Raw genomic sequence first — 27,568 nt, forward strand, 5'->3', positions numbered from 1 at the left:
CCAGAGCAAAACACCGAGTTTGCGCCGTACAAGAAAGAGGTCCTTGGAAGCTCCAACAACTGAACTGGCGCTTTTCCGTGGGAAAAAAAAGCAGCAGCCAGCACAGTTCAGTGACAGTGTTATGAACGATGACAACAGGTATTCTGTTCAAGGAGCCACAAGAAAGCTTGACTTTGCATATGTTCTGACACGTGTACCCGCTGACAAGCAGGATGAGGTTCCTTTGCCAACTTGGACTGGTTTCAACACAATGCTCTGTAAACATGTACCGCAGCTTGGCTTGTGGTATTCGACTCGATGACTCGACGACGCGATGACTCGATGACGCGATCAAGTTGGAATCTTTTTAAAGAATATCACTGCCTGGACTGTAATTTATACATAGAATCATAAGTGGAGGAAAATAAAAAAGAACCGATCATTACCAACCCCTTTCCAGCTGTTTTCACCGTATCTAATCCGACCATTTTTCGTTTCCTACAAGTTCGCATTTTTGATAAAACCATGCGCCATGTTGCTATGCAAGCTTACCGTCAATACAGCTGAATACACCTAAATATAGCTGGTTCAGATCAACCTCCTACCCAGGTTCTTTACGAGCAGAAATTCCAATGTTAAAATGACACGCGAGTTCCTGGAGACAAGGTTGGCTCTGGATATCCGTTCAGCACGGCAATATTAAATGTCCTATACACCATTCCAGAAATGGGGCGCTGAGTGTCCGAAATAGTGATGTCATAAGGGGAAACTAGGCCTGTGGTGGAGGGACAAAGGAGATAGTCATGGTTGACCAACACACTTGGATGCCTTTAATGACGGACAAGGGGGAAAAAGTTAGTTCCAATGCAAGCCACCAATTTCGGAAAGCATGTATAGGGGCTGATGTATTGGGGGGGGGGGGGGGGGAGGGGGGGATGTCAAGGGGCGGAAGAGGGACTGAGTGACTGAGTCTAAAAAACTGCACATATGCGAAATTCCGATTGTTGACAGACTACCACATGACATCTGACATTGGCCACTAGAAGCTTGTTTGTCAATTAAATCTCCGGTCATTTTGCATGCTATGAAACTTCCGCGAGTCCTTTAAATATCAAAATCAATCGCGGGGACCAATCTTCAGTGGCCATGGCTGGGGGGGGGGGGGGGCACATCCTTCTACATACCGTAGCTGGGTATGGGAAGGCCGAGCTAAAACCTCTGCTGTTACAGCGGTAGCCCGGAGACCAGGATCATGGGATTCCGTATTTTAGCAAAATCCATAGCAACGATCGCGTCATCGAGCCATCGCGTCGTCGAGTCATCGAGTCGAATACCACAAGCCCCGCAGCTTTCCGTTGTTGGCTATTTGCCAATCATAGATGCAAGCCCAACTGAAATGGACACAGTTTACACTGTCTTGCTTAGGAGTACTGACATTGCTGACAAACTGGGTTCGCATTCCATTGTTGTGGTGTTTGATCAGGCCATTTACGCCAAGGCACAGGCTGTAAGGTGGCAAACAGAACTATTTCTGACGAGGACAGTTATTCGCCTTGGTGAGTTCCACACAGCCATGACATTTATGGCATGTATTGGAAAGCGCTTTGGAGCTGGTGACCTAAAGGATATCCTAATCGAATCGGAGATTTGTGCCCAAGGATCTCTGAATGGTGTGATCAGTGGTCACCATTACAACAGAAGTGTCAGGTGCCACAAGTTACTTTACGAGGCTTTACACAGACTTCGCTGGCAAGCATTCTTATCCACTCTCAGTGAGGACGAAGTGGAATCTGCCAAACGGATTGAATCTTCTTTACGGAGTGCTTTTCCAGACGTTGATTTCCATCTCATTGTCGATTCCGAAGAATTTGAAGATCTATATTGTATCATATCTGGGACGCCAGAACAGCACGTGTTGGTGCTGCCCTCTGGCAATACGTTGTGACACCAGTTTGGTGAGCTGGTAAATAAAAGTAGTACCGTTTTGTGAACTCAAAACACGTGTGATTTCCCTTTTGTTGCGAGGCCCAAAGCTGGGAAATACCGCACATCTGGCGACCCTCGGCTTAAACTCGACCTGGATGATGATAATAATGAATTTCACCTGAACGATTTCGATATTTATAGGCCCCTACATTTTCTAGGTGGCTGGAACTTTGTCTTTGAAATGGATGTCCTCACGCAGCGTCCTATGTAGTATGTTATACGATACACATACATGCTCTGGCTATGTGTAATGTACAGTGATTGCGATAACATGACGCTGTGTCTACCATGCATGTGCTCGTAGTAGGACATTCGTTTGTTCGCCGCTACAAGGAATATATGATTAACTTTCATGGTTTGCCTCGGTGGGTAGGCACTTCTTTTAACTTTGGTCCTTATCTTGGAGTTCCCCGAGAGTATGTTCAAATTTGTGGCCGTGGTGGTTTAAAGATCGACTCTGAAGGGCGTGCATTTATTCGTACATTTATAGTGGCCAAACCTCCGGACCTTGTTGTTATTGAACTGGGTACTAACGATTTGGTAGACGCCCACAATTTTTCACCTGAATATCTGGCCAGGCAACTAGTGGAATTTGCTCAGGAATTGGTCGATGTGTATCGTGTATCAGCAGTGGTCTTGTGTTTGGTAGTGGATAGACGGCAATCTCGACGTGGTCTTCACGTTGCACCAGATTTTTCTCAGAGGAGGGAACGCTTCAATTTTGCAGTCCGGTCAGCCCTCGCTGACAATCGTCGTATCATTCCGTTTAAACACGATCGCTCGGTGTTGGTTAATCTACAGGACCGGCTGTCGGGTGATGCCATTCATTTCACGTCTCAGGAGGGACTATCCCTGTATAACTTCAGCATGCGGCAAGCTGTGCTTCTCGGGATGAGGCGAGTGAGACGACTACAGCACAACTAATGACTGATGGAGCTGCATCGATACTGATATTTCATCATTGTGGACTGGTTTGGTTTGATTGATAATATTTGAAGTCATTTTGAACATTTTCTGCATCCGTTGTAAATTTGAAGAAATTCATGAAAGTATTCTTATTATTTTTGTTTAGAAAGTGACATTGGAATGAACCACTTAAGTAAGAACTAAATTTTTACACAGCTCGATAATATTTTTGCATTGTCATATTACGGTACAACCAGCTATATTTTCTTCTTCAGGGAATGATCATGGTTGTGTGTACGGTGTATTGTGGATGGTGGTAAGAGTATTATGAATGTAAGGTTGTGATACTGGTAAATGACTGGGCTGCATGTCTGCCTGCCGACATCTGTTACAGTTGCACAGGTAGGCTCTTATTTTGTTTATCATTAGACTGTGTGTGTTGCAGACTTGGGTCTGATAATATAGCACAACCATGGCAGATCAAGATGGCGAGGATGTAGAGGTGTACGAGGATGTGCAGGAGGATGTACCGGCTATGCAGGAGGGTATGCGACTACGACATCGACAGCTTCCTGGCGTGGTTCCTGTGATACAGCGACAGCGGGATCTCAATGGTGAGGATGGACCTAGGATGATTGCTCCACCTGCTTTAGGGCTGTTGGGAACTATAAGGAAGAAACTGGTAGATGTTTTTTCGGCCCTTTCAGTGAGTATAGCAGCAATAGGGAACAGGACATCCTATGAACAGGTACCCATGGAGGAGACCTATGCAGCTGCACCTTACCAGCGAACGTCAACACCTCGGAGCGACGCAGCAGCTGGTAACATGTATACCGGCTATGCACAATTGCCACCAGTTTTTCAGTCACATTCTGCAGACAACCCTGTTTCCGTAGCGACGGTACCTACTCCACAGACAGCATCACATGTTACCTTTGCTGATGTACATCAGAGTAAAGAGCATTTTCGACAGTTACCTCAGGCCGTACCTCGACAGGATGAGTTAACTGCATCGCCATCACTTCAACCCCACCCAGTCGCAATGACTCCCACTCGCCCATCTACTACAATGCCAGTATTAGATAACTTCTATGATGCTGTGGACACCACTGCCCCACCACCTGTGGTAAATAATTATTCTAATTGTTCTTTTGGCGGCAAGGATGAATCGTTTGTTAAAAGGCGACGCCCAAAAATTCCTGCTTTTGATGACACGAAAACTGATTTTGAGGCCTACATTGCCAATTTTAATGCTATTATCGTGGCTTGGACCAAGGAGGAAAAATTGACCGGCCTCCGTGAGAAACTTGAAGGCAAGGCTGCCAAGGTTCTAGCCAACATGGACTTACAAGGCATACAGGTGACATTTGACTCCCTTGTCAAGGCTCTTGAGAAGCATTATGTCGGGGAACGTTCCCTGTGGATGACAAAACTTCGCGATACGAGGAGAGAGGAAGGGGAGACTCTGGACGACCTCTCTTTTAGGCTAAGTCTTTATTCCAAGCGTGCATACGGCACCCTTAAACCAGATCTTGGTTTGGAATTCTACCTGGCTCTGCGCGACACCCCCTTAGGTGATAAGCTATATGCCTACAAAGACAGACCCCTCGCTGAAATTTTGGACCATGCAAAGTCTTATGAGAGTCACTTACTCTCTACCAATCAGTCGGTGTCTTCTGTTCCAGCTGACACTCCGGTTGTTGCGGCTTTGGGCCCAGACGCTAACAACAATGGACCGAAGGCGTCGTATCCATCTCGAAATGGAGAGAATTTCCCGTCTCGTGGTCGCGGACGTGGTCGTGGGGCTGGCAGAGGCCGATACAACCAGAATGATCGCCGGTTTTCTTCAGATGAGCGACGATGCAATATCTGCAACTCTGCAGATCATCTGTGGCGGGAATGCCCGTATGTAAAGCGCCACATGGATGCACAGATCAGAGCTGCTAGAGATGTTGGTCAGCCTTCAGGAACAGATGTGACTACGTCGTCAAACCAGTAGGCCATGTCCCTGATCCGGAAGCACCAGGGCATGGCCGTCCAACTCGAAATGTTGCTTCTTTTGGTTCCAATCTTTATAGAGCATATTTGACTACATATCTGAATGGCCTACCTACTTGTTTTTTGTTGGACACTGGCTCAGTGTCGACTTTCCTTTCGTCGCGGGCCTATTTCAAGATACCCCGGAAATACAGACCACCACTTACAGGTTGCGATGAGGCTGTAACTATGGCAGATGGTAAATCAACTATGAGGATTCGGGGAAAGGTTTCCATGCCAGTTCGGATACACGATATGAAGTTTACTTTCGCCATGACAGTAGTGGATATGGATTGTATGGACGGAATATGGGGCACAGATTTCATGTCAAGATTCAATTGTGATCTGAAGTTTGGTAGTGGCACTTATGTTTTTAATGGAAAGGAATATCCCATAAATGACGTCAAACACAACTTACTACCTCATTCGGTTTGTCTTCTTAGGCCTGTTACTTTATCTCCGGGTGCTGAGATTGTCTTATCAGCAAAGTTAAATAGTCCTTTCCGTGCAAAACAGGAGGTAGTAGTGGAACCAAGCATATATTTTGTGCAGGAGCATAACATCTTGCCTGCCAAATCTGTAACTGTACAATCTAGGAAACAGCGGCATACACCTATCCAACTTTTCAATCCTACGGCGGAAACGATTACCTTACCAAAGGGAGTGCTACTTGGCTATGCTTTTCCGGCAGCAGTGGCTGAGGCAGATCAACATTCCGAAAATTTGGAACATGTTATGGGAATGGAATCTGAGACGACTTCATCAGAATCTACTCCCCAGAGCTCCATGGATTGTTTTTCCGTGAGAACTCTGGAGGAGCTAGAAGAGGATATGCCTGAACATCTGATTGATCTGTATAAGAAATCAAGTGCTTCTTTGGATGTGGAACAAAAACACCAGTTAGCGTCACTTCTTCTGAGGTATGGCCCTACTTTTTCTTCATCACCAACTGATATTGGATCTACGGATATAGTGAGTCATGAGATAGATACTGGGGATGCACGGCCTTTTCGACTGCCGCTCCGAAGGCAAGGTTACCAGAAGGAAAGAGAAATCCGAGCTGCGGTTCAGGACGGCTTACAGAGAGATGTTATGGAGGAAGCCAATGGCCCATGGGCGAGTGCCCCTGTTATTGTAAGGAAGAAGGACGGGACGAGTAGATTCTGTGTTGACTTTCGCAAGCTCAACTCTGTAACAAAAGTGGATGGTTACCCGATCCCAAGATTTGACGAGTGCATTGACTCACTCCACGGCAGTAACTACTTCTGCTCTTTAGACCTCCAGGCGGGATATTGGCAAGTGCCACTAAAATCGAAACAGGACCGCGAAAAAACAGCTTTTCTAACCAAGGAGGGGTTATTTCAATTTAAAGTTCTACCATTTGGCTTATGTAATGCTCCACGTACATTTGAGCGCCTCATGGAGTGTGTGCTCAGGGGTTTACAATGGGAGAAATGCATCCTCTACCTGGATGACATCTTAGTGTATGGAAAAACGTTCCAAGAGACTATGCATAACTTAGAGTGCGTATTAGAGCGTCTCCATAAAGCTAAGCTTAAAATGAAGCCTGGAAAGTGCCTCCTTTTTCAAACTAGTCTCGAGTATCTCGGACATCAACTCTCTCCACAAGGGATTGAGCCACTGACCAACAAGATAACAGCTGTTCAGTCGTGGCCCTCGTTAGCTTCTGTACCTCGGAATAAACTAAGAACGGAAGTAAAGCGTTTTCTGGGACTGGTAGGTTACTATCGTAAATTCATAAGAAACATGAGTGACATTGCGGCGCCTTTATACAACATTTTGAAGAAGGACAGTCCACTTATTTGGACACTGGATCATGAAAACTCGTTCAAGCGACTAAAAGCAGCACTCACTAGTGCACCTCTCCTGTCCTACCCGGATGTCACCAAGGGTAATTTCATCCTCGACACGGATGCCTCCAACACGGGAGTTGGCGGAGTTCTTAGTCAAGTTCAAGATGGTAAAGAGGCTGTTTTAGGATATTTCTCACATCTGCTTTCTGATTCCGAGAGACGTTACTGTATCACCAAGCGGGAATTTTTAGGGGTAATCAAGGCTGTACAGCACTTCAAACCATACTTATATGGTCAACGGTTTTTGATCAGGACAGATAATGCTGCGGTAAGCCATATGTTAACCCTAACAGATGCTCAGGAACAGATACAACGATGGCAGTTATTTATGTCACAGTTTACGTTTGATGTGATACACAGACCCGGACGTCACCATGCAAATGCTGATGCAATGAGTAGACTTTTCTGTCAACAATGTGGACGGACCGATGAGATAGACCCAGGGATAGATACAAGCATGTCCAGGGGCAAACCAAGAAGATTCCGTATCAAAGAATCTGTAGATGTTCCACCATGTGAACATACGCTACATACAGATGAGTCAGTGGAGGAAGAGGTCGATAGGCTTATGATGAGCTGTGCTGTAACTACCCGAGCTCAGGCCCTTGAAGCCATGGTGGAACAACACAGACCTGCTGACCCGTCTGACCCCAACCTGGTCCCAGAGGTCGATCACCTGGTTCCACTGTCAGGAATGCACAATCTACAAATATCCGACCCTGATATAGCTCCAATCCTTCAGCTCAAGTTGAGTGGATCAGATTATCCAAATTATAGATGTATCTCAGGCGAGAGCCTCAGTGTTAAAACCCTTAGGCAACACTGGAGGCACTTGTTTGTGGATAATGGAATCTTATGTCGCAAATTGGACATCCCAGATAGACCAATGAGAATTCAGCTTGTCGTGCCGCGCACACTAAAGCAGTCTATTATGGCGAAACTACATTCTGATCCTTGTTCCGGACACTTGGGAACTTTGAAAACTGCGGAGCGTGTAAAGGCTAAATTTTATTGGGTTGGCTGGAGAAGAGATGTTGCCAGGTATGTTTCACATTGTGACGCGTGCAATGTTATGAAGTATCCGCATAAGAAGAAGAGGGTACCTTTGACCCAACAGCTCTTTGGGGAGGCCTTTGAGCGGGTATGTGTTGACATCATCGGACCGTTGAAGCAGACGCCTAGAGGCTTCCAGTACGTCTTAACCATGGAGGATACTTTTACAAAATGGGTGGAGGCTGCCCCTCTCAGGACATTGGAGACAACAGAAGTATGTAATGCCATTGTTAGCGAACTCATTTCACGGTTCGGTTGCATGTATATTTTGCACAGCGACAGAGGCCCACAGTTTGTGTCCCAGCTGTATGACTCACTACTCAAGAAATTGGGGATTGATAGGAGTTTGACCACCCCATATAATCCAAAAAGCAATGGCCTTGTCGAGAATTTTAACAAGATCTTGAAGTCTATGATGAAAACATATGTATACGATCACAAGGAATCTGTTGGCAACTGGGATGTGATGCTACCAATGTTCTTGATGGCATATAGGTCCTCGGTCCACAGTAGCACTGGGGAAACGCCACATTTTATGTTGACTGCCCGTGAGATGAAGACTCCTCTTGATCTCTTATATTCCAAACCATCGGAATCTCGGGAATCTGTTCCTACCTACATCAGGAACCTGGAGGATAGATTTCATAAAGCATATAGCATTGCTCGTGACCAGCTTCGATTAGCTCAGCGGATACAGAAAAAACAATATGAACCATCAACGTTAAAATATCAAGCCTTGAAACCAGGACAGTTTGTCTGGTACTTTAATCCCAGAAAATCGTTCAAGGGTGACAAGCATCTAGCCTGGAAAGGACCATATAGGGTAAAGGATATAGGTGATGATTTCACCGTAACACTTCAATTAGACTCTGATGGGCATTTATACCGTACCCATCTTGATAAGTTGCGCCCTGCCCATGGAGTTACAGAGGAGAACTGGTCACCGAAGTGAGTGAAGTTGGAAACTGGATTATCCTACAAGTGGGGACCTACTTGGGCACGGTAAGGATGTCGACAGGCGAGACGTGACGCTTATGTTGTTGTGAAACTGTCTGTTAGTGCGAATTTTCTTGTATAAATGCGATGTGCGATTCTGGTGTGCCTGAGGGTGTGACTAGGACCCTGGTCACCCCGTTTTGTATCACAAGTGTATTTTATCGTTTTAAACAGGTCAGTTTTTACTTCTCAGCCGATGCGTAATAATTCTATGCATCTATGGGTGCTCAATTTTATAGTGGCTTTGGAGTCGCAAAACGCGAGTTGGTAAAACACAGTGGTGTATTTTATAGGTAGAGACTCAGCGTGCTGGCCATTTCTTGAATTTGTGCGTCTTTTGGTGCCTGCTCAAATCCAGTTGTATATTGTGCCTTAATGTCAATAGCTCAGGGATGTTAGATCTCTATTGGTACAATCAGGGTAACACGATGAATGGTTTCCACTTCAATATTAATGGGTGCTCAGTGTTTTTTCATGTCACAGTGCGACATCTTACTAGAGATATTTCTGTTTCTTGTGTGGTGAGGACTACCCGTTTAGCTACTAGTTATTATGAACAATGTTGTTTCTTATACTGTACATGGGTTGGCTGGATTGCTTTGCTGGTTAACGCCATGATACAGCGGACACTGAACTTTTGATACCAAATGTGTTTACTAGTAAATCGGAATTTTGTACTGGTGGTTTGAACATTGTGTACATGTATCAATATTGTATACGTATTCACTGCTTGTGGTACTGCGTACCAAAGTGTTTTTGACGTGCTTTTTATTTGATTAGGAGTTTTGTTGTGGTATTCATTATGATATACATGTACTTGTGTGTGTTTTCGTATATGAATGAGCAAGTGGGTGCGACTAGAAACTGTCGGTGTGCTTTGAGGTTTTGTCTGCACGGAAATGTGGACGTGTTGTTTCATCACATGTTAAGCTACAGCTGTGGAGTGTTCAACTTATTAACCTGGCAACTTTCACGCACTATCAGCATAAGCAACTGGGACCTTAATGTGTATTGGATTATGTGCATTGAGATGCCTTTTGATAGTTGCTTTTGCCTAAATGGTTATTTGGAGCCCCTTTGCCACTGACTGAAGCACTATTGTTCACTTTGTTTACATTTGTATTTTCTATCACACTTTATGTGCTAGGGACCTTTTGGGTGGCTTCTTCAGGCACTTCTACACCATTACATTATTTATTTATTTTCACTTTGGTTAACCATAGTGCTACAGTTTTTGTGTACCATGTGCATGGCCGAGCTAGTCAATTGGTCCTGGGGCATGTGACGTGAGTGTAGACTTGGAGAATCATGGTCGTGGGTACGAATAGTACTTAATTATTTGGTTTTGTTTGAAAACATGTTTATTGTTGTTTTGGTTTAAGCGTATGGCAGGAGCTATCATACGCTCATCCGAAGGGAATGGTGTATCATATCTGGGACGCCAGAACAGCACGTGTTGGTGCTGCCCTCTGGCAATACGTTGTGACACCAGTTTGGTGAGCTGGTAAATAAAAGTAGTACCGTTTTGTGAACTCAAAACACGTGTGATTTCCCTTTTGTTGCGAGGCCCAAAGCTGGGAAATACCGCACATATATCAGCAGTATGAAACGTACATTGCCGCCAACAACACCAACAGAACTTTCAAATTCTGGTCCTCGTACATTGGCATGGTTGAAATCCTGTTGATTTTTCTCTGTGCCACACGTGAAGGGGACTGGAATCTTCATCTAGCTGCAGTCCGATCGATGGTGCCAGGGATGTTCGTCACAAACAGGGTGAACTACTCGAGGTATTTGCCAGTCTATTATCTCGAGATGTGTTCACTCCCTTCTACACACCCAGATGTTCACAAGGAATTTCTAAGTGGGGAGTTTGTTGTTCAACGTCAGCGTCGTTATGGCTTCGCACAAGTTGCGTGCGACCAAACAATAGAGCAGACCTGCAACAGGGACACTAAGACAAAGGGAGGAATGGTAGACATCACTCGCAACAAGGGTGCATCCTATCGATGGATTTTGTCACAACCTGAGCGAGCGTCCATTACAAACCGCTGCTTTGAAATTGCTGGGAAAGGCCAGCAGTCCCGTACAAGAAAGGACACAGACACTGCTCATGCCATAAAAGAGGAGACTGCCATTGCCAGTGTGATCCGGACTGTCCAAAACTTCATGGATCCATTCACACAAACAACCGATAAGTTGCTTCACATTGTTTCAGGCGTAGTCGTTGCTGACAAAGTTGCTGACGACATAATGGCTGCTGAGGAGAAGGGTGAAATGGCATTCTCTGAATTCTGCCAGGATCGTCTCCTTAGTGATGTAAAGGGGTTCCATGACCGCATTAAAACCCCAAAATTGTCAACCTTTCAGGATGTTGGACTCGTGCTGTCAAACAAAGTTCAAAGCAAAGCGACATTAATAAAGTCTGAGAGGCATTTGATGGCAAGGCTTGTTGTGATTGGGAGACAAAGAGGAATCAAGCTTGAAGACCTCCTTGTTTACACTCTAGGACCAATACCGCTACCCCTTGCCTACCCTGATGGTGGACTGGTGAAGACAAACAAGTCGACACTGATGCACTATTTAGAGGATGTGACTCCCAACGTAGTAGTGTCAATCGTCCCTTCAGATGCCATCTGGATTCTTGATGCTATGGCTGTGCTGCAAATGATCCCGCAATCGAAGATCCCAACAACATTTGGTCAGCTGGCCTCACTCTACCTGAAGACAATCGCTAGTGTTGCTCGCAGGAACAACACCAGGAGGCTACACCTTGTTGCGGACCGATATCCCACGATGAGCATAAAAAATGCAGAAAGGGCCCGTAGGACAAAGTCATCAAAGGCGACTGTTTCCCATACTGTCCAAATCTATTCAGAGGAACAAAAGGTCCCAATGCAGTGGAAGAAATATCTTTCTTGTGGACAAAACAAAGAAAACTTGATAGAATTCTTTGTCGAGTCGTGGTCGAAAGATGGCCGAGGACTTGAACTTGATTTAACAGTTGGCCATGGAGATCAATGCCATCAGTTCCAATTTCATGGAAATGAGACAGTACCCGTACCAATGATGACACCAGTGGACGAGTTGTTTTGCTCACATGAAGAGGCAGACACTCGCTTGTTGCGCCATGCATTGTTCGCCACTAGAACTACCGGTACCAAAGATATTGTAATTCAGTCTCCTGACACCGACACCGATGTGCTTGTTTTGGCCGTTTCAAAAAGCAAGGATCTGAACTGTAAGCTACTCTTTGAAACGGGAACTGGTAATGCTCGCCGAGTGTTGGATGTTGTGGCTATTCACGAGCACCTTTCAGGCATACACACCTCCATCCCAGAGGCGCTGATAGGAATCCATACATTCACAGGTTGTGACAGCGTCAGTGCTTTCTTCGGAAAGGGAAAGCTGAAGCCTTTTAAGCTCTTAATCGCAGAAACAAAGTTCACAGAGCTGTTTGTGGGCATCGGTGCTTCGTTTGAGTTGCCACTTTCGGACCGCATTGAGGAACTAGCTGAAGAGTTTGTTTCATCTTTGTATGGCATAGTGTCGACAAAAATCAACTCAACGAGGGTCAAACTCTTTAAAACTGGCAAACACATGGACGACACCCTCACTCCTAATCTTGACTCCTTGCTCAAACATCTCTTGAAGGCCAACTATCAAGCTGGCATTCATCATCGCTGCCTGGAGTCAAACCCTGATGTACCAAGTCCTGATGGTCATGGATGGAGGGTTGAAGATAAAAATCTCAAAATCAAGTGGATGGATCTCCTCCCTGCACCTGACTCTGTTCTTGAGTTAAATAACTGTAAATGCAAGAAAAGCCAGTGCAAAACTAATGTGTGTAGTTGTGAGAAAAACAAACTAGAATGCACAGATTTCTGTGAGTGTGTCAACTGTGACAACAGGGACAACCATAATCAAAGTCAAGAAGAGGTTAATGAGGATGATGAGGATGAAGACAGTGACAGTGATGAGGGAGCTTGACATTTGATGGTGAACAAAAGTAACTTTTCATGGGTATTATCCCACAATCATCAAATAAGCCCCCGATATTTGATACCTGAGGAAGATTACAAATGCAGTCCCTAAAATAGGAGTTTTTCTTGAAAATCTGGTAATCTTTGAGCTCCACTTCACTGGAAGTAATGTATTTTGGCACTTTCAACCCTATAATGAGTTTGAAAAGATATATTTTAAAGGTATGACATAGGTTGCTAAGGGCAAATATGTCCTTAGCAACCGTTTGTAGGCAGTTGAGATAAAGTCACTTTTTTTCCTTAACAGGCAAATTTTGCAAGTGGTAACAGTTGAAATATTGTTCAGTACCTATGTATATTTACATCAAATAGTGCAAAAAATAAATAGTTACCAAGTGGACGCTACAAAAAAATTTTATTGAGCTTATTTTGGGGTCATGTCTACGGTGGCCCATAGAGGACATGCGTTTATTTTCAATATAATAGAAATTTTTTCTTTTTACAATGCATTTTTTTTTCTCTCGAATTACAACCGCCGTCGGATTTATTTCTCACCGCCGAAAAAATAATTTCCACCGCCGGGTAAAAAATGATAATTCCCACCACCGCGGTGGAAATTAATATCGACCGCAGTGGAAATAATATCCACCGCGGTGGAAATAATATCCACCGCGGGAGCTAATTCGTTATTGACACCGGGTGGATATTATTTCCACCGCGGTGGATATTAATTTCCACCGCGGTGGATATTAATTTCCACCGCGGTCGATATTAATTTCCACCGCGGTGGTGGGAATTATTATTTTTTACCCGGCGGTGGAAATTATTTTTTCGGCGGTGAGAAATAAATCCGACGGCGGTTGTAATTCGAGAGAAAAAAAACGCATTGTAAAAAGAAAAAAATTCTATTATATTGAAAATAAACGCATGTCCTCTATGGGCCACCGTAGATGTCTCATGGTCTATTACAACACCAATCCGAGGACCAGCATGACATGTCGTTATAGGGCTGTCAAGACTCTGTAATGATGTCACCGAATCAATACGGGTTCGCTGTTCTTTAGACAACCAGATAATGCGTATTCTACCGTATGTCTGGATGAAGATGATTTGGGGACAAGATTTTCGGTCGCGGCTGGGCTGAATTTCGTATCAATGCTATCAGGGTCAAGGTCACGCGACACGAAAAGCGGTTGCGTTAGTGTTAGTGTTAGCGGAACGATCTCTTATCCTCTCCAATTCTAATCAATCACTTTAACCATTTATACAGTACATTGAAGTTTCAACCACTCTCTTGCAGTCATCAATCACTAGCTCAGGTAATGAGGTCCGCGAATGCTATTTCACTGTACTTTGTACATGTGTATTAAACATTGACATACCAATGATAGCCGCTTGACTATTCACTGCCATTTCTCAACATAATAGTCGTTAGCCGGTTTGATTTGCATTTGTGATAAGAGCAAAAACAATGGTAGTAATGAATTGTCAAGTCAGGCAAATACCGAGTGTTTTGTTGGCTTCACGAGACTTGATGTAACCTTATATAACTCGGTTAACAGGTTGCCACTTTATCACAGAGCACTGACACTGATAATCGATAGTATTCACCGATGGCAACACCAAGCAGCCCATCTTGCTTGTAGATAAATAGTTCGTGAGGCGGAATTACAATGTAACATTAGCTCATTGTTACTAGTGGCATAATTTGGTAGGTCCGTGGTCCCGCTATTAACACAATCGTAGTTATAACTCCCAAGCTTCTTCGTCCGGCCAATTAAAGTGATTGAATATTGACAAAAGCGTTACCAACTTTATGCAGTTGTTCATCTGTGTTATTTGGTAAGTCAATAGCGGATGATAAAAACATATTGAGTATGAATCGTCATACTCATTAAATCATTATTATCAGACAAACTACTCTTCCACTGAAATGACAAGAAATCAGGGTAGCATTTGGTTGATATAAGTGACTGGAACCCGTCTAAAGTGTGTAAGATAAAATGAGAAGTGGCTAATAGAGTTAAGGTTTCATAAAATTGACTTCATCAAAAATGCTTTTGCACAATATTCGCAAAGCAAGATGGCGGTCACCAGAGCATTTTCCAACTCGACATTTTATTTCGAATGGATACGTCTTACATGTTAATAATGTACAATTTCTGAATTAGAATTGCTATGAAGAGACTAACAATTTAGAAACTGTTTTCAATCAACGAAAAAGAAAAGAAAACGCTGCTATTATAGCATTAGCTGAGTTTGCCTTTCAGTTCATCTGTACCTGGCTACGAGGGAATATTAACAAATTAGCAACTTATCTTTATTATAGCAATGTTTTTACTGCACTGATTGCTATAAAATACGCGACAATAATTCAGCGTGTCTACACGGACACTGTCAAGACCGATTTTCTTTGACAATAGCCTATGCATTTGTGTTGTTAACGTGCCCAGTATATTGTAAAAGTTGCATTGAGTGTCCGCCGCTCAAATCGAAATTGGCCTGGTGAAAAAATTAAAAATTGAATTGAATTAGTTCGTAGGCTGTTTTGTAAAGAAAATAGTAGGCAATCGGGCGAGTTTTTTTTCATGGGCAAAAAGCAACTATCCGTGTCGCACATAACATTAGAGTGGTACGCGGTTCGTATTTACTAACGCAGTTATTATGTTTGCATATCCGACGCTAACTACGCGGTCTTTTCCGCTTAATTGGCCGACTTTACAGTATGTTGTGACATTGCCTCGGGGTTTGGAATCATGGAAGTTCGGTACGAGATTTATGTTGCTTGAGACCCATTTCTTTGGCGAAGATACTAGCATACCAGTTTTACCGAGAGCGGGATTTCTTAGCATCACCAGTCCCGGTGACGTTGCGATAGCCACGTTCCATGACGTCCAGGCAGCCGGTTACCAGGCGACCCGTTAACCAGAAGTACAAAAGTTCTATGAATATGCCATTGAAGCAGAGTCTCCTGCGTATAAGTCAGGGTCCGTCCATTTATTAACCCCTTAAGTCCCGAATAGTAAAATAAAGGGCGAGGCAAAAACGCTCTAGTAATGAGTTTACTATAGGCTACTGGACACCTTTGTGGAATCTTACTTGCCCTGTCAAACACACTAAGGTACAAAGGACCACGGCTTTAAGACACATCCGACTCACTCTAGAATATTTCATACCTTGTACATGTATGTGTTGTGACGAAGAGCCAGGAATTTTAGTTCCTTGAAAGCCTCGCAGGTTCATCCAGAAATACAATCTTGGATTCTCCCCGGAATCGAACCGTGGCAGCCAGCAGTGTTAACCACCAGGCAGGCTATGAGGCTCCTGGAAACACAGGACGACATGTAAAATATTCTCTGCGATTGGAAGGAAGACAAAATGAGCATTCCATTCTGCATTTAAAAACATCTGCTAAGAGGGCATTTTCAACTGCAGCGAGGTTGAACGATTATTGACATGTTATTGCCGTTACTAAATGCCACGTTTTTTGACGAATTTTTGCCCCAAAAATCTCCCGCTTTTCACGGGAATAATACAACGGTTTAAACAACTGAAACCTGTTTTATACTACCCCCGACAAGACATGAACAAAAAAAGAATCAACTTGTACCAATAATTTGTAGATATCGGTCCCAATTTTTTTGTAATAATCCCATGATTTCTGAACACAAAAATACTAATGAAATTCAAGTACAGTAGAACCTCCCGAAGGTGTCCTTAAGGACACCTTCGGGACTGGCAAGTGCTGTCCTTAATAGAGAGGTGTTCTAATTAGAGAGGTCAAATTGAATAGAAACTACCAATTTGGGACCAAAACTAGTGTCCTTAATAGAGAGGTTGTCCTTGATAGAGAGGTGTCCGCTAAGGGAGGTTATATACATTTTTGAGGTCGTCATCAGAGAATCCCGACGCACCACAGACATGGTCAATAGCGTGCCCCTTCATGTGTCATTGCGAGCGAGCTTATCCGCCACCCCTATGTATTACCATGAAGCAAACATAGTACTGCTAACAAACATAGCAGATCATTGACGGGTTTTTATAACCGATTTAAAACTCAATTCTTAACAGCCATGACAACACCCTGGCCTCATATACTCTATCTCCGGATCTATAACATCAGACAAAGAAAAGTCACTAGGCCCACATTAATGGTGAATATTCATGACCCTAGCAAAAGCCTATTATAGAGCAAGGCCCATCAGTTATACCTGGTCAAATAGCAGAAGTTGAGGTCTAAGCCTAGGATGGTCAGTGTTGATAACGACAGCCTTCTTAGGTCATTATTTCATGCATCAACCAACCAGAAATAAGCAGGTAATAATTTTAAGTCGTGTTGAATATTGAATGACTGGTTCGGGGTAGAGTTATCTGGTTTCATATTTCCAGAGATAGAGTATATACATTTTATCCTAAGTTTTATTCATAACAATCGTTATGTCGTAATTCGATCAGTTGCTATTTATATATACATGTATTGTGGCAGATATGGTTTCCCGAGGCATAATTTCAGTTTGAACAGTGGTGCTGTCTGCCCATTAACGCCCATTTTAACAGAACTATTTAGTGCCTGGGCCTGCACAGGAGTCACAACGCGTTCCACATCTTCGTGATATCGGGAAGCCATATCTCAAAATGGAAATACCTATTAAACAATTGAGTGGAAAACGAGGGGTTATTGGAGTCCTGGTAATCTGCCTACCGCTCCTCTGCATTAGTTACCACAGCGCTCAATTGGCAGTGAAGCAGCAGTTTCGAGTGTCAGGTAAGATTTCTCGGGTTGAGCATAATAGAGGCACCATCATTTTAACTCGAAATTGAAATACTAAAACAATTATAACTCCTTCAAGATGAAGTGAATACACATTCAAAACATTGGAGGCTATTTTCTGAAAAACAAAGAACATAGGAGTTCTAATTGCTTTCATATTTCAAGTTCAAGCCAAAATGCGGCTGCCTATGGTCAACCCTTTAGCAATTACTCTAGTGCATTGGTTGAATATTTATAAATGGTCATTTCACAATGTTTCAGATAGCTCATGCAAGGGAGCCTCGCGACGTCATACCTACTGCTGTTCAATTTTGTGGGAAATGTTTTATTGGATATAAGACAATTGATATTGGATTGATATTCAGGTTGATTCAAGTTTAATATCTTCTAGGGCCCGGCTGTCATGGTTGTTCAAAATTAGTTTTGTCACTAACGCTGGCGTTAACTTAACTTAACTAAGCGTTATATCCTTCAGTTAAGTCCATTTTAGTTATTCGAACACATGCGGTACATTTACATATAAGTTGTGCAGGTGCAGGCAACAAAGAATTTGGAAAACGTGTAAGGCATTCTAACTGGATACACACTCTGTTAGATAAATCTGCAGGACTATAAAATACTTCGTTACGGAAGGCGATGTCATATGCCACATTAAATAAACCCAATAAATACACACTTCACGAGACACAGGGGAAAAGAATGAGACCCTTGAGTCTCTTAGCGTTATCATGTCTCTTACAGCTGCAGCCAGATTCTGCGGGTCAGGGACCGGTGCGTGTGTCACAACGTCAACAAGTTATTTCGCTAGGAACGTCAACCATTCTAGAGTAATGTGTGACAGTTTTACCGACGCTGGATCTGCTAACTTCAAGCACACTTTTTGCATCAAGGTTAACAATTGGATTGGCATTCTCAGTGAAGGGCGGATCTAAAACGATATGAAACGGGATTGCAGTTGTACTTCGGGGGGCATGTTGCTACAGAGGGACAGGAGATAACAATGGTTCGGTTCTGAAAGGTATCTATATCTTAATAGCGGAAGGGGGACGAATAAAGTCACACTTAGTGGCGTTGGATCGCCTTGAAATTTTGCATGAATAGTGGTGACACCTTACCCTGATGCAACGTCTTGGTTTTGTTCAAAAATTTACTTCAGCGGAGCAGTAATTAGTGTTTTTAATCACCCCAGAGGGAGGGCCATCGAAAGATGGATCACTCACTGCAATGACTTATCAGTGGGTGGAGAGCGATGAATTCAGGAGCCCTCTACCTGACCTCTTCCATTCATCCATTGTCACCTGGTCTTCGGCATTTCGCGGGGAAAGAAATTGTAAACAAACGCATGTGTGCAGTTCAAATGTAAACAAAAATGTAATTTTGGTACTTTTGGTTGCTGGACTTGGGTTTTCCCTAGTCTTAAAACTTAAGACGATAAAAGAAAAAAATACTTCAAAGAAGCTTTCTTTTACCGTATAACTATCTCATCAGCGGCCATTACTCAGAAAAAACGTATTCGTATCGAGTACGTAATAAACACAGTGCATGCGCTAAAACCATAACATGAATTGCTTTTAAAACACTACCATGTTAACAAGTACCCTTAGCGGTCGATGAAAAACATATTTTAAAGCCAAATCGATAGGCGGAAATTAGTTAAAATCTCAAGTGAATTTGGAGGCCGTTTCGAAACCAACTTGATTTCGAAGACGGCTCCTTTCAGACAGTCTAAAAATAGCTTTAGAGATTACATCTCCTCGCGAAAACATGTCATTGCATGTTACATGTGTAAACCACTGACAACAACGGCGCCATTTTGTGCAAAATGGCGCACTTTTTAACCTCGTCAAAATTACCGTGACGAAAAAAGAGCATCAAGATTTATTTTCTTATCTTTCTGAAATTACAAAAGAATATCATCAATCACCAATGGAATGACCCTATTGAGAAATTTGATGTAATTTTTGTTTTTATTTAATCGTTATCGGTCACCTCCTCACATATTGCTGCCAGAGGTGAAAGACTTGGGTGAAGAACGACTCTCTGGTGAGGAGACTGATAACTGCACGTGACAATAATATTGACGGTGGAAGATGCCGGCTTTGCGATTTTCTCGTCAATAATGTCCAAATATGACTTTATTTCTTAGTTGATTTCGAATTTTTGCATATAAACACTGTACAGCTACATAAAGAATACATTAATTTGGTAAATTATGTAGATACATGTTCACTTTTTATAAAATTTGCACATAGTCGTAGCGCTTTTCCGGAGCGTTTTTCCGGGTTCTTTGATATGCAAATGTACATTTCCACGTGCTTTCATCTACGCGGTATTTCTGATATCCTTGCATCACGTGGCGTAAATCCGATTGTCTCAGCAAATATACGTCGATGGTTCATTCGACTAGGTTTTCCCGCAGTAAGGAGCTGGGGTCAAATTGGTGGTCTATTGTTTATGGGTGCTGTGTTAGCCAATGCTAGCCCTTGATTATCAAGGGATTTTCAAATGAAGGTTACCATGGTCTGTTTATGTGCTCACCACAGCTTCCAATACTTGATGTATCTGAAGAGGCACTCTGAACTTGGCATGGCCTTATCCAGGAGCTGCTCACGGTGCTGAACTTCTAGCTTGCCTGTCGACTAAGTTCCCTGCCCGAGATCATGCTACATGTAGGAGGAGCACGCACTTTAAAGTTATAGTACATGTAGTGATAGTGCAATTGGTCCGAGCCATTTGGAGGCCGATATGTGAAGGCCTATCTGGGTTCTCCTTCTTCTCCGTATAAAAAGGGGCATATTGCTGACTAAGGAACGAGGCATATTCACATTGCCTCATCATCTCTATCGGACCAATTGATATACTTTTATGTGCACGCATACAGCACGCCACAGGGTCCGAGTCTGTGGAATGGTTGGTTTAATTTGTCTCTTCGATATTGCTCCTTTGATATTGCATTAGATTTTCATTGCAATTCAATCTATTCAAGGTATATTTTCCTTACGCATTTCCTCCAGGCCAATAGAAATCTGTGCTTTGATTTATCTGAGAGATCCCAGATTATCCCAGATTGCGGACCCATACAGGACAGACCCAAGCAGGATTTTAGACTTAACGCTCTTTTGATTAATAATACTCAAGCCGCATTTAAGCGGCGTGCACTCACTGATCGGTTTGCAATTTGCTATGAAAAATAGCCATAATATATATAAGTTCTGAATAATGGCAATGTTGTGACGGGCGCATACAGGTATATAATAATCATAAGACATTTCAAAGGTTTAAGACAAAGGGAATTTCTAACAATCTTGGGACGGTTATAACTCGCACCATTTTGCGCTTGCTTATAAGCCGAAACAAGCTCATTATTGGCAATTGAACCATTTTCTGATATCAAAAGCCAAGAAATCACTCGACTGTCGAATACCCCACACTTTTAACCGTTACGTTACATCAAATTAGCGAATTTTCAATATAACCAAAAATCCGATTTCTCAACATGTTAATGCTTGACCACAAAAGTAGAGACATTGTGAAGCTTTTCAGATGTTTTTCGTTTTTTACAATGAATGCGAAATTGAACTTGCTATAAAACTCGTTGGAGTGGGTCAAAATTGATAAAATATAATTATCCCATCAGATGACAACAATGGAACCATATGATACCCTTAGTCCATATTAGGCAACGACAACGAATGCGAAATTGAATGCGAAATTGGACTTGCTATAAAACTCGTTGTAGTGGGTCAAAATTGATATAATATAATTATCCCATCAGATGACAACAATGGAACCATATGATACCCTTAGTCCATATTAGGCAACGACAACATAATAAACTACTAACCACAAAAATATGTGAAAATGTGGAGAAGAAAGACGAGTCAGTGCCATCAATATTTCGCAAAACTCTCAAACAGCAAAAGACGAAACATGACTTTATCGTTTTTTATACCAATGTTGTCTTTGCCACAATATCGTTATAGTCTAATAGAAATCAGTAAATTTGAAACCAGCGTTTGCTTCAGAACAGAACATTTGTAATGGCTATGTTTAGCTGATCAAAGAATTCGTTCAAGTTCCAGTTGTTCGGAATTGGCTTGAGCCAATGCGTGACCTGAGAGAGCTCTGTCCGAACGTGCGTTTCGAAAAGGGCGGTGGCTTTGATTCCTATAAGGTGTATGCGCCGAAAGACAAGAAGATTTTGGGAAGAGTTGATGTTTATTCATGTTTGGATTTCGTCTGCTTCTACAAAATGGGATGTTTGGTTTGCTTGTATCTCCTCAATATTGGCTACATATATACCATAACTTAGGATACATACTGTAAATTCAAGAAGACAACACCACTTCATTAACAGCCGGTGTCGCCACCCCTGACTCATAGGGTGGCGAACAGAGCTGTTGAGAAGGCCGATCATTGGCTGGGATTCCAGAGAGGGTTGTCCAGGCCTCATATCCAATATGCTTCAGTTTCGAGTCCAATCCTTATTTGTCGGGTTGTTGAAACCGATTCGTAGGTCTCCTATGAGTGGGATAATGAATCAGGGCCTTCGGCCATTGTACTGAGTGTCCCAGAACATTTTCAACTAATCGTCATTGGTAGTGTAAAGGGTGTGCAAGTGCTAATGGCTGATAGTGTACAGGGTGTCCATGAAAAAAGTCCAACTGACTCATTGGCTTCTGCTGGTTTTTGGGACTGACCTGCCCTTTCAAAGAGAGGCACTGCTCAGGGAGGTAACGGAGCATGTCTTCGGGTCTTATCATCCCTTACCAGCCTCGGACTTTCAAAGATACTTTGCAGTGCGAAATTAGTAAGAATTAGAAGTTGTGCCGTCACATAGTCTTGAGACAAAACCGAACATCCTTCTGAACGTACAGTCTTGTTCGAAGTGATCAGTGACTAAAAAAGAACGATGCAAATCCCGATTCAATTTTTTTTCAAAGCTAAAGATACACACTTTTAGATTGTCCAGCGTTCAGAATCGTACCCACAATCATTCACAACAACCACAGTCAATTCTAGTCCATCACAATGTCCTCCTCGACTACATTCACGAACTATGGTCCATCCACGGCAGCCTCCCCTTCTTCCTCCAAGATAGCCTGTGGTCCAGGTTCGATTGGCCTTGGTTGAAACGATGCTTCAAAGCCGTTGACGATAACGTCCTTATCAACACCATCCGAGGCATCTTTGATGATGTTGGTCACGTCTCTCAGGCCGATGTGAAGGTAGTCTCCTCGTTCGTGCGTGTGGTCCTTCTTCCGTGATTTCCATTGTCGCCGTACGTGACATTTGAAGGACTTCATGACTGCAACGTCTAACGGTTGTAAGAGAGATGTGAAACCAGCAGGTACGTAATCCAGGCTGCCTCTCATGTCGCGGACTCTCGTCCGGAAGTTCTCTCTCAGGTGGACCCGATAATGATCGACGATTAACAGGAACTGGTCGGCCTCGTTGTTGGTGACGTGGGGTGATAGGACTTCATCTAACCAGTGGTGCGCCGTTTCCTCCCTCATCCAAACAATTTCCGATTGGGTAATCTTCACATCTGCAGGTGAGCTGTCTTGGAGGGCTGCAAACACCCGGATGAAACCTATTCTGGGGAAGGTGATGTGCGCGGGCAACATTGCTCCAGAGGCTGCGATGCAGAGGGTGCATCCCAGCTTGGTATTGGACCTGGATGATCGGACATCTCGTGGTGTTGACCGTGTACATGGTTCTCATGTCAAACAGGACAAAGGTTTGGTCCATGTCAAAGAAGAACCGCATCTGTATATTAAGACGATCGATAGTCCAAGTAACCGCATCTCGGAAGGTCTGGATCCTTGCAGCAGCATCAGCGAGGACGGTCGTTGTATTCTTGGTCACCTTCCTTAGGGACACGTGGCGCTTCTTCATCAAGCACTCCATCCAGCCTATGGATGCGTTGAAATCCCACAGCTGAGGGCGACAATGCTGAATCCCTTCTCTGACATCTTGGGCCAACTCATTCCACCAGCTTTGCCACGTTTTTCTCCGGAATTTCGTGACTACTATCATTGCCTGAATCTCATTTTGCTTTACTAATGCAAGCGTTCGTAGATTTTCCTTCAGAGTTTCAATAAGGACTTTTTTGTTTTGGGGGTTTGGATCAATCTAAAGTGTGCTTCAGTTTTATGAGACAACCTGTATAAACGGTCGGCGAGTGGCCTTACCATTTACGTCTTTCCACATGCGCACTCATCGACCAAGTAGGCCCACAACACTTCGAATCAAGAGGGCTGCGGTAATTAGTGGTTTAGAGTAACCGTGACAGCTAGGCTGAGCCGTCACTATTAACCGACCGACTGCAAGGGCCAACGAAGTCACTCATTGGTTACCTCTGGTGAATAGACTCGGGAGAAAAGGCCGGGCCTTGAATATCCCGAAGTGGTGTTATTCTCCCGAACATACAGTATTTTCTTTCTTTAAATCCATACTGCTTTGTTGTGTAATTAAGACATAAAGTGTTTGAATTGATTAATTATGCTTGTTTTTGTTTTTGATTAAAGATTAGGGCCTACTCGCTATCCGCCATTAGCCTGTAGTTGCTAATCCATTTGCTCTACATCCTAGGTTTCAACGATATTTATCGTTAGACGTCCTGATAAGAGAGTTTCGTTGTCTCGATCACACACTATTTCCTCCTCCATATCATTCCATGTTTTAAAAACCACTCGAGTATCAACCTCCTTATCATTCCATGTCAATAACGCATGCGTTTCGACGTCTTTATCGTTCCAGAAACATTAAGCGCCGCCAAACGCCAGCTCATTCCAGACAAAAAGGTTCGTATCTGATGGTTTACCACGTCAGCCCGTTTTATAACGGAACATCCCATTGTAAATAATGTCCAAATCATGTTTCTGGCTGATCATTACTAATGACTGAAAATATGGCCAGGACTTATTTCAAACGTCCATTCCATTTTAAACAGTTTCTATCATCAAAGTTTTGTGAAACAGCCTGGAAGTCATGGTAGTAGACATGGGAGATAGAAGACCGTGGAAAAGAAGTCAGCCTACCTAACCAGGAGGTTCCTACTGAGGATCATCACTGGTTGTCTTTGTGTCCTTGAGCAAGATATGCAAGCATATCATTGAGCCAATCATCAAAAGTAAAGCCGAGTCCTTATACGTGGTGCCATTGCAAGGGTTAGCAAAATACCCCATCTATAGTAATGAAATGCATGAGTAGCTTGCAATGGACTCTACATCTGGCACAAGAAAGAGTCACTAAGGCCAATAAACTCAATTGGCGCCTAACTTTACTAAGGGCAAGTATAAATGCTTATCCAAACTTGGGCGAGGACTACTCCCTGGAGAATAACACCTCCGAGTGCAGAGCGAGCCCTTAAGAAACAGAAAAATATACCTTTGGTCGGCGAATACAGGACTTGTCGAAATTATGGTACCCATGAGTGCAGTACCAGTTACGGGGAGCGTTGAGATACGCCTCCGGCTGCCTTGCAGAGGCAATGTTATTGCTTGGTAACTTGAAATTTCGGATTATTTGCAATTTTCATGATCAAAGTTGTTGAGAGAAAACAACCTAGCAGATCGTACTGATCACCACTTATATATCTTGATTCAATCATGTCTTTCTTGATTCAATCATGTCTTTCTGGCGTTCGGTGAGCAGCCAATATTTTCTTGTGCATTCTGTCGTAGTTGGTACGGTTACGCAATGCATTCTAGCCTTGATGTGTCATTGCACAGGAGTCACATCCCAATGCACGTATTTTCCAATTATAAACTGCCTTGGTGAAACCGGCTGGGGAGGGGGAGCTGAACTTAACCCCCCCCCCCCCCCCCCCACACACAATTGAACACTGTCAACAGCACTCCAGGTAAACACTACTGCTAACATCTCCTGTATTCGCCGGTCCGAACTAGCTTCACCAAAGCTATTGATTCTCCATGCTCATGTCGGTGATTTTCGTAATTCTTTTTCAGGGAGACACCAAGAATCAGGAGATTATAATTTCAGAACGGGTGAAGGCGATGAATGACTATTGCAATACTTTGGACCAACAAATCCTTCAAAAAACTGTTCACGGAAAAAACTCTCCTTACTTTCATTTATACGTAGATGATAAACATAAATTCATATTCTGCACAATTGCGAAAGTGGCGTGTTCGAACTGGAAAAGGCTGATGCTCGGATTAGCTGGATTAAAGGACCCATTTAGACGCCGCTCGATTCATGTTCACGATGACCCCGAGCTTCTACATATGAAATTATTAAGTTACAGTCCAAATGAAATAGAATACAGGCTGAAACATTACACCAAAGCAATCCTTGTCCGTCATCCATTGGAGCGGACGATATCAGCATATCGAAATAAATTTAATGAGTCATCAGGTCGAACACCATCTAGCAGGATATACAGACCAAAGATTATCAGAAAATATCGTCCTGATTTACCTGAGAAAGCTATACGAGAAGGAGCACGAGTGACATTTCAAGAGTTTGTTCGTTACCTCACACATCCGTTAGATTTCCCGGAACTTGAGCCATGGGATCATATGAACGTACATTGGGAGCCCTACATTACATCTTGCGACCCATGTGCTGTGCGTTATGATATTGTTGCAAAATATGAGACACTTGACGAGGACGTAAGTTTTATCCTGAACAAAATTAACGCCTCAGATATGATAAGATGGCCGAAGCGGAGCGAGTATTACAACAAAATACCAACATCACAAATTGTCTCGGAGGCACTTAAAGATATTTCGTCCGAGAATTTAAAGGCTCTTAATGCTATTTATTACCATGACTATAAAATGTTCGGTTATGAATTTCAAGAAAAAGAATATTGATAATGGCCAGGCCCGTTGATTTTAAAAGAAGTATCTTGACCGAGAGAACTGGGATAAGTCATTATGAACTTCTGCAAGCAAGCCTACACGGGATAGATCACTTCGTAAATCGAACAGCTACTTTAATATTTTGAGTTAAGATCTTCCTCAGTTTTGTGTACATGTGATATTTAACTGTACAAGCCCTTCGGCGATAATGGCTCACTGTGAGAAATGATTGCTATAATGTTGTCAACAGGGACTGGACCAATTGGTTCACTTACTGAATCCAAGATGGCGGACCACCAGACTAAAATGCGAGTACTAATTGAAGAGCTTAGAAGTATAATCAGGCTAAGGCACATTTTAAACCCTATATTTGGAGAAAAATGCAAAAATATGAAAAAAATCTTCACATTCCCTGGAAACACGCAAGTGATGATTTCTAGATATCGCTGAATCATTAAGAGGCACAGATTATATGTGTTGAAAGCATTTGCTTCTTTAAGGGTATAAATACTGCAAAATGTGCATAAACCAAGAAGGGTTGTTACAACTAGTTACACTACGGACTTAGTGATAAGGCCTCGTCCCATCGCCCTTACCGGCCACTACGACAAGTCAATACTCTTGCTGATGATTCGTCATTATTGGTCGTCGCAAAAACAACGAATTGACACAGATATCAACTAGGTCAACCAATCACGCGGTAGTCTGGCGGACACACCTCCACGACACACTTTATGTGACTTAGCATGGTGTCCCTGATGCGGCCACTAAAGACATGATGACGTAGATTGCCACAACAAACTTGTGGTGTGAAGCTATATTGCAATAAAACTTGCAAAATATGTTTTGAATAACCTATTTTATTGATTTATGTCAAGAAAATATAATTTTGATAACTTTGAAACCTGGTGGACGCTGGTGGACGCTGTTTAGGATGTCCGGCCTATACGTATACGTTGACTTCAGAATTCACCGGCCATCCGCATCAGGCTGCAAGTGCAACTCTGTCAGTCAGTGTCACCCAAACCAGGTCATACCAATGCTGCCAGCGATTCACAGACAACTAATTGACACTTCGATGAGTATTTCCATCACCTCGACATCTGAAAACTTACTGATTTTGTACGGAAAGCAAGCAGTGAACGATGTAAA

The 27,568-nt window shown here is 43.0% G+C and overlaps 1 protein-coding gene across 1 annotated transcript; it reads left to right on the forward strand.

Annotated features, from left to right (window-relative positions):
* Nucleotides 1–17,403: 17,403 nt before the first annotated feature.
* On the forward strand, nucleotides 17,404–27,024 carry LOC135503274 (carbohydrate sulfotransferase 11-like). Its single transcript, XM_064796775.1, has 3 exons — nucleotides 17,404–17,579; nucleotides 24,348–24,391; nucleotides 25,559–27,024. The coding sequence occupies exons 1-3, from the start codon at nucleotides 17,450–17,452 to the stop codon at nucleotides 26,426–26,428; spliced, it is 1,044 nt and encodes a 347-aa protein (XP_064652845.1). The 5' UTR covers nucleotides 17,404–17,449; the 3' UTR covers nucleotides 26,429–27,024.
* Nucleotides 27,025–27,568: the final 544 nt, after the last annotated feature.

Source organism: Lineus longissimus, chromosome 19, assembly GCF_910592395.1.
Source record: "Lineus longissimus chromosome 19, tnLinLong1.2, whole genome shotgun sequence".
Taxonomy (NCBI): Eukaryota; Metazoa; Nemertea; class Pilidiophora; order Heteronemertea; family Lineidae; genus Lineus; species Lineus longissimus.

What these genes read in the sequence shown, in the direction of transcription:
- LOC135503274 (XM_064796775.1), top strand. Translation starts at nt 17,450, where the DNA reads ATGGAAATACCTATTAAACAATTGAGTGGAAAACGAGGGGTTATTGGA. An exon ending in GCAGCAGTTTCGAGTGTCAG is followed by an intron (nt 17,580 to 24,347) that starts GTAAGATTTCTC and finishes TTATCGTTCCAG; the next exon opens with AAACATTAAGCGCCGCCAAA. An exon ending in AGCTCATTCCAGACAAAAAG is followed by an intron (nt 24,392 to 25,558) that starts GTTCGTATCTGA and finishes ATTCTTTTTCAG; the next exon opens with GGAGACACCAAGAATCAGGA.